The 11,244-nt window shown below is 40.8% G+C and overlaps 1 protein-coding gene across 2 annotated transcripts; it reads right to left on the reverse strand.

Moving 5' to 3' along the window:
- Positions 1 to 84: 84 nt before the first annotated feature.
- Positions 85 to 5,537, reverse strand: LOC133488023 (glycerol-3-phosphate dehydrogenase [NAD(+)], cytoplasmic). Of its 2 annotated transcripts, XM_061795418.1 has the most exons (8): positions 5,307 to 5,468; positions 3,727 to 3,904; positions 3,341 to 3,481; positions 3,030 to 3,168; positions 2,115 to 2,227; positions 1,117 to 1,353; positions 929 to 1,035; positions 85 to 832 (listed from the first exon to the last, which is right to left on the reverse strand). In XM_061795418.1, the coding sequence occupies exons 1-8, from the start codon at positions 5,351 to 5,353 to the stop codon at positions 736 to 738; spliced, it is 1,059 nt and encodes a 352-aa protein (XP_061651402.1). In that variant the 5' UTR covers positions 5,354 to 5,468; the 3' UTR covers positions 85 to 735. The 2 variants fall into 2 exon arrangements, with proteins under 2 accessions (XP_061651402.1, XP_061651409.1); XM_061795425.1 differs by lacking the exon at positions 3,727 to 3,904 and having other exon boundaries at positions 5,307 to 5,537.
- Between the last annotated feature and the right edge of the window lie 5,707 nt (positions 5,538 to 11,244).

Genomic DNA, 11,244 nt, shown 5'->3' on the forward strand with positions numbered 1-11,244 from the left:
TTAACAAATGGACCGACATTTCAAAAGCAAGTATTTTGTTTGTACAAATAGATACAATAACCAAGACTTATTGTAGCAACCGTGCATGGTAAGGCACTTGCGTTTAATAAAAACAGTTTCTGTGCGTAGTTGATATAAAGTACAAGAGGGGAAATGGGGACACAAAAAGCTACTAAGACATTAAGCAGGGCTACATTATGATGAAATTACATGTAATCGACAGGAGTCCACTGGAAGGCATTGTTCCGCCTCGGCGCCGACTACGTTGATAAATATTGTATTGCCTGGCCATCAAAATCTGAATGCGGGCTTTGATGCCCCATAAACATTGTACAATGTTATTTTGTGAAGGAAAGACAGACTAAATCCCGCCAAGTCAATGTTGACTACCTCCTAGCAGTGGGAGTCAACTATGAGATTAAGGGAATCTGGATTTGTCTTTTTGTTTCAAGCCACAGGGAAGAAGACCTATCGAGCCTAAACGTGGGGAAACAAAAAAAATCTTTCAAGCTTCAGCATGATTCATGAACTGTAAAAGCACTTTAAGCCATGGTTAAGGACAAAGTGGTTGACTTAAAAACAAATGTTATGCAACATGTCTCCATGGAGTGAACGCGAGGGTCACTGTGTTTCATGACAGCTGTGGAGTGACTGGTCACCTCACGTTTTGGATGAGTAACAGATGACTTGGTAACGTTCTCCATGTAGAAGGCACTTGGTCAGTTTGTTTGCGTTTTACATGTGCTCTGGATGGTTTTGCAAGCAGCTGATAAACTCTGTGACTGGATGGCCCTGGTAGCAGATCTGATAGACAGCATTGAACAGTGGGAACCTGGTGAAAGGAACAGTTTGTAGTGAGTGTAAAATTAGGTTGACTGATGCTGTTTGGTTCCCTCAAGAAGGGCTGCGTGTTTGATGCTTGGCTTACTTGTCAACCAAGTTTTTGTGCTTGAGGATGAGATAGACCTCAGCCGCAGTCGCCGGTCCTTGCAGCTTCTGACCATTCAGCATTTCTTTTTCCAGCTCCTCAATGGACTGACCGAGAGAGGAAACATGGCATTGAGATTTTATTGAAAACTTGGAGAAGTTAAAACTTGGTGTATTCCTCCCACTCACCTTTCCTGTCTTCGCAAAGGCTTCGGCTACCTTGCGATTACGGCCACCGTAGCAGGTTGTGATGAGATCAGCGACGCCGCAGCTTTCCAGAAAAGTTGCAGAGGACACGGGACCGGCAGTGCAGAAAATGCGGGCAAACGCGATCATCTCCATCAGACCCAACCGGATCACTGCCGCTTTTGTGTTGTCCCCAAAACCCAGACCATCACAGAAACCTGCCCCGACGGCAACAATGTTCTATAGGAAATGGAGAGAAGAAAAGCAGTAATAAAGGTTTCATTCGCATGAAATTCAACTTATCACTCAAATACTGCATGGGGAAAAAAAAGCCATTAGCTCTCGAATTCACAGATGAATGAAGCAAACACACAATTTTCAGGGTCTGCTGGAACAAAGTAACAACTTCAGAATGTCATGTTGGAGAAATGGTATTTTGAATATTTGGGGGATCATAAAGGTGTCACGGTGGATGACTGGTTAGCAGATCTGCCCCACAGTCCTGAGGACCCGACTTCAAATCTGGCCTCACCTGTGTGGAGTTTGCATGTTCTCCCCGTGCCTGCGTGGGTTTTCTACGGGTACTCCGGTTTCCTCCCACATCCCAAAAACATTCATGGTAGGTTAATTGAAAACTCTAAATTGCCCGTAGGTGTGAATGTGAGTATGAATGTTTGTTTGTTTATATGGGCCCTGCAATTGGCTGGCGACCAGTCCAGGGTATACCCCACCTCTTGTCCAGAGTTAGCTGGGATAGGCTCCAGCATGCCTGCGACCCTAGTGAGGATAAGCTGTATGGAAAATGGATGGGATGGATGGGTTTCAAATTTATAAGCATGTTATTGCCAATCTCTGATAGTCAAAACCTTATCTAGCTCGATAATACTGCATATCATTTAAATATTAGCCCATAAAACCCACAGTCAAAATGAATATAAGTTAAACACTTGGTGGTGAATGGTTTTATTCATGTCAGCTTGCATTTTATGTATAAAGCTCACCTTTAAAGCTCCACAGATTTCCACGACATCATCCTCCTGCACGACAGTCACACGGAAATTGTTGGTCTGCATGAGTTCCTTTAGAAGAGCCCCGTGGGTTTCATTCTTGCATCCTGCAAGATAAAAACACAACCACTATTTTTTTTTTAAACAATGCAAGATAACCTTTACTCCATTTGTTTTATAATTATTTTTGGTGACTCAGCAACTTTATCAACAAGATCAGAGCTATAAATGTTCCTCTTAGCTATAGTGTGGTTTTAAACGCTGAGGCAGGCCATCTTGTGTTAAATCTCACACGAACTGTGGGGATGTGAAACCAAACCAACCCGCTCTGTCACTTAAGAAAATAGGTTTATATGACAACATTCCATGCTGAAAAAGCTTAATTTTGAAACTATACTGGCAAGAACATTTTCTTCATGTAACTTTAAATGTTAAACAGAGCTCTGTTTTGTCCCTCTTGAGACACAGCACAAATGGCTGTACAACTGCAGCCTGAGGCCGTTACATTTTGACTTGTTTTCACCCTGAATGACCCATCAACTCTGAAACACATTCAAAATTGAAATCAATTAGACAATTGCTATTTAGACCCTTGTGTTATCCTGTTAAATAAACAAAGCAAATATATTCACAGAGGAGGAATTAAGTCCTGTACATAGCTCTAATATAGGTGGTAAGGAAAAACATGGTCATATGCAATGAAAGCAGACTAACCAACAGTAAATCTGCATCTGCAGTCTGATTTTTAATTAAAATACCTCTTAAATCTGATTTAAATGACCACGTGCACTGAGAGACACACCAGCAAATGTAGTGCATTCTGGGATTTGTAGTATGTACTGGCTGGACAAACAAAGTAGGGCGAGGCATAGAAAACAAGCCCATTCAATACAATAAATTATGACTAACCGATGGTGGTCTCACAAAACTTTTCATCAGCTACTTCGTTGGCAATGTTGGCCCCCATCAGCACACTCATTGTAATACCGAGCTTCTCCTGGATCACATCAGAGATTAGTTTAAGCCCATCAGGCCCCTCGTCGACTCCCTGCAAAAAAAAAAAGCAATCACGTACAAATGCTATTGTGCATTCACAATATAATAAAAATAGGGGTGGGGATTTACAGGACACACTGCTGTAATGATTTATGGCACTTTAAGAGGATAACGTAGATTGAGAAGTAGCCTTCAAATTAAGCTTTAATGCTGCTAAGTCAAACCTTGATTAGAGATATGCCCAGTGTGTCACTCTTTATCTTGCCCTTCATGGTGTCACAGGCTTTCCCAATAAACTGGTGCGGGATGACAAACACCAGAATGTCTGCATCACAGGATGCCTCCAACAGGTCCGGAACTGCCAGCTAAGGAGGAACGGCAACATGGAAGGAGGGAAGATGTCATACAATGTGTTGATATTTCATGAACTATAATCTTCTTCCCAGGGTGCATTAGGAAAAAACACTGACCCTGAGAAGAACAATATAAAAAGACATACGGTATAAAAAGCAAAAAGATGAATCTAACAAGCATTCATGAACTAGCAAAAAGGGCAAAGCAACACACTGCGAATGTTTTGGTAATTGATGAGAAACCAACATGATCTTACCACATTTGATGGTAGCTTGTGCCCAGGAAGGTACTTCACATTCTCATGGTCAGTGTTGATTATTTCAGACAGTTTGCGCCCATTCACCAACTCCTCAAACACCCACATTTTAACTGTGTTGTCAAATTTGGAATTCCGAGCGGCATTGGCACCCACTATCTTGGCAATGGCAGATCCCCTGTGTTGTTCATAGTTGACTGTTAGTTTTTTTGTTTTTGTTTTTTGACCCAAAAATATGTTACAAGCACAATAAAATTCAGTTGGTGTGAAGGATGGGAGGCACTTGGTTGATTGTGTTGAAACACCCTTTAAATTCTAAAATCATTTTAATGATGACACACACCACATTGTGTCATAAAATTATATAGAATTACACAGACGTCCCTGCAATTGTTCCCCTGTTCTTTTACATGCTATAGATACAGACAGTACATACACATATGTTTATCTGCTTTATTCTGGTTCATTGTTAGACTTTAAAGCGATCATTTTATATGCCCTTTCACAGTGGGCTTTAAAATAAGTCTGAATTTCTTTTTTTTTTTTTGCATGCCTCCAGTATAGGAACACTTCAAAGTGTTTTAATAAGTTTAAGTTTTTAAAATAATAATTGCTTAAATTACCTTTCATTGTATCCTCATTTATAATTAATATTCATATGTGAAGACATCGATTATGTTAATGATTTCTCACAACAATGATTAACCATGTAGGAAACAAACGCCAATATATAAATCTCTGCAAGTGTTTACTTAATCAAATTATCACTTCTGCAGCAATCACAATCTCCCATCACTGGTGAGCTATTTTTATTTTTTATTTTTTTTAAGCACAAGGTCACGGGCAACTCGTGATCTTTGGGGGCTACCCGATGGCCGCGGGCGCCACGTTGTAGATTGGTCTCCCCCACAATAAACGGGAGTCATGTGTGCACAGATATTGTGAGAAATATTGCCGTAAGCTCGTGATTCAAGGGCTAAACTACCAGCTATAATGTTTTTCCAATTAAATTCACGTGGAGAAACGCAAGAAACATTCACTCTCTTTACATTTTGTCATCCACACCAAGTTTTATTTGAATTAAAGTTATCGTAAATTAAAAATGATGCCCCAATGGCATATTTTAATGTCGGCACCAATGGAGAGTATTTACAGTTTATTTATTTATTTTTTTGCTACAACGGCCCGTCAGGGATGACGTCATGCAGCAGTTTCAGTCAGGTACCGTTGTATTCCGAGACACATTAGGCAAAAGTGTAAAAGCACCAAAAGAGAATGACGGCCGTTGAGACCGCACTCCTGTCTGAAGGACGACATGGTTCGCCCATGGTCAGTTGTATGGTGAAGGTGTAAAACACCAGAGGCCAGCAAAGCAAAAGCAAATGGTGCGAAAAGCGGCTGGTTAGCTAGCGGTTGACACCGGCTGCCGGACTTGCTAATTGGGCTAGCAAAAAAAAAAAAAGTATCAACGGCAAACACGGGGGAGGTCGCCACGCGCTTCCAAGGTAGTCCTATCCGACCCTAAAATTATCCGTCCTCTGCACCGCATACATCGGAGCGTCGCTGCTGCTACTACTTGCCAATTTCCAGATCCGACGATGCAGACTTTCTTCGCTGCTGCTGCCATAGTGGAAAGGCAAATGGGTGAGCGAGCGAGCGAGCGATCGATCTCTTCGTGAGCTTATGCAACGCTCCGGCAGCAGCTGCCTGCCAAACGTGCCGCAGTCGACCGAGAAGCCCTTCGTGTTATTGGCCCGCACAAGGGGAGACTCCGGCCCGCCCATTGCAGTCGACGAGGTCAGTGGGCTCAAAGTAACTTGGCCAAATGTCTTTATTACCCCGGGTAAATGTCACTATAAAGTGCCGTTGGAGCCCTTATCACAAAGACTCAGTCATCATGAAAATGTAGCAGAACTATTCAAGTATGAGGTAGCGGCCAAACATAAGCACATACGAGTACAAAATGTCGTTTCGTTCATTTTATCCCATTTCTTTCACTGGTTGTGATTTGTGATTTTGCCCAGTATGTGGGACACTTCTTACAACAGAGTAACTGGCTAAGTACCACTCAGATCTTTTCACTTGGTTTTATTGTCCACAATAAGTTATTTGAGAAAAGCAGTCATTTGATTATGTGTATTCTTTTTTTCTCCCCCATCATATTGAACATTTTACATATCTTACGTATTTTATTATTTTTTTGTATTATTATTTTATTTATTTATACGTATTTTCTTATCGTATTTTACGTATATTTTACGTAAATTGCTGTCCACCATATCGTTATGGGGTGACTGCCTCTTTTTAAGAAAACCTTCGTTGTTGTTTTTTTTTTTGACATTATGACAAGGATTTTTTTTCTTTCTTCGATGGAGGCTGATGGACACTTGCAGAATGTATATTTACATTTATGTTTTGTTAATGTCATCATATAAAAAAAATGTGTGTAGTTGGATGTTGTTAAGCTAAAAGACCCTGTAAAGTGAATTTGTAGATTTGTTTCTAGTAAATACATTGTACATATTTGAAGATAATTGCTAAAAATGTGCCAAGACCGAGAATGTAGTACTCCGTTGTGGAGCTATATTTTTCAACATTTTTTTTTTTTTGGGGGGGGGGGGGGGCGTGGCTAAAACAGGGCCCGATGGTGTACTTTGGCCCTGGCATTAAGTCACCCATCTCCCACAATACGCTGCAAGTGGGAGTGGTGCACTTCAAAGAATCATGAGGAAAGAACATTATGTGGAAATACTGAAGCAACTTCTGAAGACATTAGCCAAGAAGTTAAAGCTCGGGTGCAATTGGGTTTTACAAATGTACAACCCCAATTCCAATGAAGTTGGGACATTGTGTTAAACATAAATAAAAACAGAATACAATGATTTGCAACTCATGTTCAACCTATATTTAATTGAATACACTACAAAGACAAGATATTTAATGTTCAAACTGATAAACTTTATTGTTTTTAGCAAATAATCATTAACTTAGAATTTTATGGCTATAACATGTTCAAAAAAGCTGGGACAGGTGGCAAAAAAGACTGAGAAAGTTGAGGAATGCTAATCAAACACCTGTTTGGAACATCCCACAGGTGAACAGGCTAATTAGGAACAGGTGGGTGCCATGATTGAGTATACCAGGAGCTTCCCTGAATTGCTTAGTCATTCACAAGCAAAGAAAGGGCAAGGAATTGCAAGGAATTTAGGGATTTCATCATCTACGGTTCATAATATCATCAAAAAATTCAGAGAATCTGGAGAAATCACTGCGTATAAGCGGTAAGGCCGAAAACCAACATTGAATGCCCGTGACCTTCGATCCCTCAGGCGGCACTGCATCAAAAACCAACATCAGTGTGTAAAGGATATCACCACATGGGCTCAGGAACACTTCAGAAAACCAATGTCAGTAAATACAGTTCGGCGCTACATCCGTCAGTGCAACTTGAAACTCTACTATACAAACTCCGCCGGCTTCTCTGGGCCCGAGCTCATACAAGATGGACTGATGAAAAGTGGAAAAGTGTTCTGTGGTCTGACGAGTCCACATTTCAAATTTTTGGGGGAAATTGTGGACGTCGTGTTCTCCGGGCCAAAGAGGAAAAGAACCATCCAGACTGTTATGGACGCAAAGTTCAAAAGCCAGCATCTGTGATGGTATGGGGCTGTGTTAGTGCCAATGGTATGGGTAACTTACACATCTGTGAAGGCACCATTAATGCTGAAAGGTACATATAGGTTTTGGAGAAACATATGCTGCCATCCAAGCAACATCTTTTTCATGGACGCCTCTGCTTATTTCAGCAAGACAATGCCAAACCACATTCTGCACGTGTTACAACAGCGTGGCTTCGTAGTAAAAGAGTGCGGGTACTAGACTTGCCTGCCTGCAGTCCAGACCTGTCTCCCATTGAAAATGTGTGGCGCATTATGAAGCGTAAAATACGACAACGGAGACCCCGGACTGTTGAACAGCTGGAGCTGTATATCAAGCAACAATGGGAAATAATTCCACCGACAAAGCTTCAACAATTAGTGTCCTCAGTTCCCAAACGTTTATTGAATGTTGTTAAAAGAAAAGGTGATGTAAAACAGTAGTAAACATGACCCTGTCCCAGCTTTTTTGGAACGTGTTCCAGCCATAAAATTCCAAGTTAATGATTATTTTCTAAAAAACAATAAAGTTTATCAGTTTGAACATTAAATATCTTGTCTTTGTAGTGTATTCAATTAAATATAAGTTGAACATGATTTGCAAATCATTGTATTCTGTTTTTATTTATGTTTAACAGAACGTCCCAACTTCATTGGAATTGGGCTTGTATAACGACCAGAATCATACTGCCAAACAGTTTACGAAGTGGCTTAAGGATGACAAAGTCAGTGTTTTGGAGTGGCTGCTATCCTGCCTGCTAGCCACCTGGCGGGTGTAATGATCACACACATTTTACATGAGTTAGAACGTGATCGGTTAATTACGAACGCCCACGTCCCATAATACAAGAGGTTGGTGCCTTCATGTGCATCCACCAGAGGTGGGTAGAGCAGCCAAATATTGTACTCAAGTAAGAGTACTGTTACTTGTCGACAATGTGACTCAAGTAAAAACTAGTCCTCCCAAAAATTAATTAAGAGTAAAAAGTAAACAATGAAAAAAATACTCAAGGACTGAATAAATGTTGAGTAACTTCAGATTTTGTTTAATCAGAGCACGAACATCAATAAAATAAAAATATCAAAATGTGAATGCAAATTCTGATATTGCTGTGTGTATTTGTGTGCGTGAACAGTGTGAGTGAGATTAGCACGTACCCCAAGAGATGGATGTTTTACAGTTACCTGTGATAAAATAGGGCTAATGTAGGCTAATATGCACAGCTAAAACAATAACAAAACATCTGCATTTTACTGCAAGGTGTTTTCTCAAGTTAGAAGTAGGCTGAAATATCCACGTTTGGGCAGACAGTGCCAGACAAATATTACAATACATGAAAGCTGTTGATTTTCTTCGTCTAAATGTAAACACGAGTAGCGCGCCGTTGCCTTCAATGGTAACGACTTCCTTCCCAACATGGTCGCCACGTAGGCACGTTAATTAGCCAGGCTGGCTTAGCTAAAGTTAATACCTATGTCCGGGAAGCCCAATAGAAGACGTTGTTTGAGGTCATGTGACTTCATTGTGTTGTTTGATTGGTGAACCAGACTTTAACGTCACTAGCGTTTAAATCGGATCTGCGCAAACAGCGCCCAAAACGGAAGTCGAAGTCGTAGTCTAGACAGACAGATCGCGCACGAAATAAATAAATAAAATAAATAAACAATAAATAAGCAATAACTGACAGATGAAAGTATGGAGTGGCATTCAGATCATTGTAACAGAGTAAAAGTATCCTTTCTACTTAAAATAAATTCTTGAGTAAAAGTACAAGTATGCAGTATTAAAACTACCTTGACAAGTACAATTTATCCAAAATGCTACTTGAGTAAATGTAGCGCATTACTACCCACCTTTGGCATCCACATTATCTCATTATCTTAATTTTAGCTTTTAGTTCCTCTCTTGAAAATATTTCCTTACCCCCCCCCCAATGAGATTTTGCAGGTTATAGGTGACATTAATGATGGAAAAACCTGGCCTTTGAACAGGGGTGTCTAGACATTTTATATTTACTGTAAACAGTAATCCCTCGTTTATCACTGGGGTTAGGCTCAAGACCACCCCCGCAATAGGTGGAATCTGCTATTGACAATTTATTTTTTAATAATATTTACAGTATTACCTAACATACTCTCATGAACTTTCTGTAATATTAAACAGCTTTTAAACTCTTAAACATACAGTCAAGCACAGTAGTACTGTACACTTTGTACATTTAAGTCCTTGTAATGTGTTTTATCCATCCATTTCTGAGCCGCTTCTTCTCACAGACATCTATGCTTGTCTTTCACAAGTTGTTTGACTTTCTAGAGGTTATTTACATTTTCTCTCCCTTGGCATCCTTGAGGTGCAATAGAATTAGCGGTTGATTTAACAAGGCTGCCAAGGCACTAAAGCTGTTGGGATGATAATTATACTAAAAGCCCCGCCAAAATAAATCTTCCATCCATCCATCCATCCATTTTCTGAGCCGCTTCTCCTCACTAGGGTCGTGGGCGTGCTGTAGCCTATCCCAGCTATCTTCGGGGAGGAGGCGGGGTACACCCTGAACTGGTTGCCAGCCAATCGCAGGGCACATACAAACAAACAACCATTCGCACTCACATTCACACCCACGGGCAATTTAGAGTTGTCAATTAACCTACCATGCATGTTTTTGGGATGTGGGAGGCAACCGGAGTACACGGAGAAAACCCACGCAGGCACGGGGAGAACATGCGAACTCCACACAGGCGGGGCCGGGGATTGAACCCCGGTCCTCAGAACCGTGAGGCAGACGCTCTAAAATAAAACTTTGGAAGTTTATTCTTCTTCTTTATCTTAACTATTTGCGAAGGTTGATTACTACACAAGCAAACAGCCATTCAGGGTCATCGAGACAGCAGTGAGTCGTTAAAAATTTAACATAAAGGTTTTAAATTAGAGTTTTCCCACCCATTTGATTAATTTATCATACCATTCTCTTCTGTTAAGAAATTTTCTGGAACAGCACATTTCTGCTCTTGAAATCAGATTTCAGAATATGCATTATTTTTGTGTGCATGCAATAGAGATGTTTCAGATTACTTCCAATGTTACATTCAAAGCATGCTGTTTACAAAGTTGAAACCCATTTAATGAATACGTGGGCTCAGGAACACTTCAGAAAACCAGTCAGTTAACACAGTTGGTCGTTACATCTACAAAGCGAAAGTCTATCAACAACAGCCAGAAACACCACTGGTTTCTCTGGTCCCAATCTCATCTGAAAGGGACTGATGAAAAGTGGAAAAGTGTGCTGTGGTCTGACGGGTCCACATTTCAAATTATTTTGGGAAATCATTTACGTCACGTCTTCCGGGCCAAAGAGGAAAAGGACCATCTGGATTGTTATCAGCATAAAGTTTAAAAGCCAACATCTGTGATGGTATGGGGCTGTGTTAGTGCCCATGGCATGGCTAACTTGCACATCTATGAAGGCATCATTAATGATGAAAGGTACACACAGGTTTTGGAGCAACATATGGTGCCATCCAAGCAACGTCTTTTTCATGGACGCCTCTGCTCCTTTCAGCAAGACCATGCCAAGCCACAGTCTGCATGTGTTACAACAGCGTGGCTTTGTTGTAAAAGAGTGCGAGTAGTAGACTAGCCTGCCAGCAGTCCAGACCTGTCTCTCATTTACAATGTGTGGTAGATTATGAAGCACAAAGCGGAGACCCCAGACTGTTGAGTAACTGAAGTTGTAAATCAAGCAAGAATAGGAAAGAATTCCACCTAGAAAGCTTCAACAATTTGTGTCCTCGGTTCCCAAACGCTATTTAGTGTTGTTAAAAGGAAAGGTAATGTAACACAGTGGTAAACATGCCCGTCCCAGAT

This window comes from Phyllopteryx taeniolatus, chromosome 1 (genome assembly GCF_024500385.1).
Source record: "Phyllopteryx taeniolatus isolate TA_2022b chromosome 1, UOR_Ptae_1.2, whole genome shotgun sequence".
NCBI classification, from domain to species: Eukaryota; Metazoa; Chordata; class Actinopteri; order Syngnathiformes; family Syngnathidae; genus Phyllopteryx; species Phyllopteryx taeniolatus.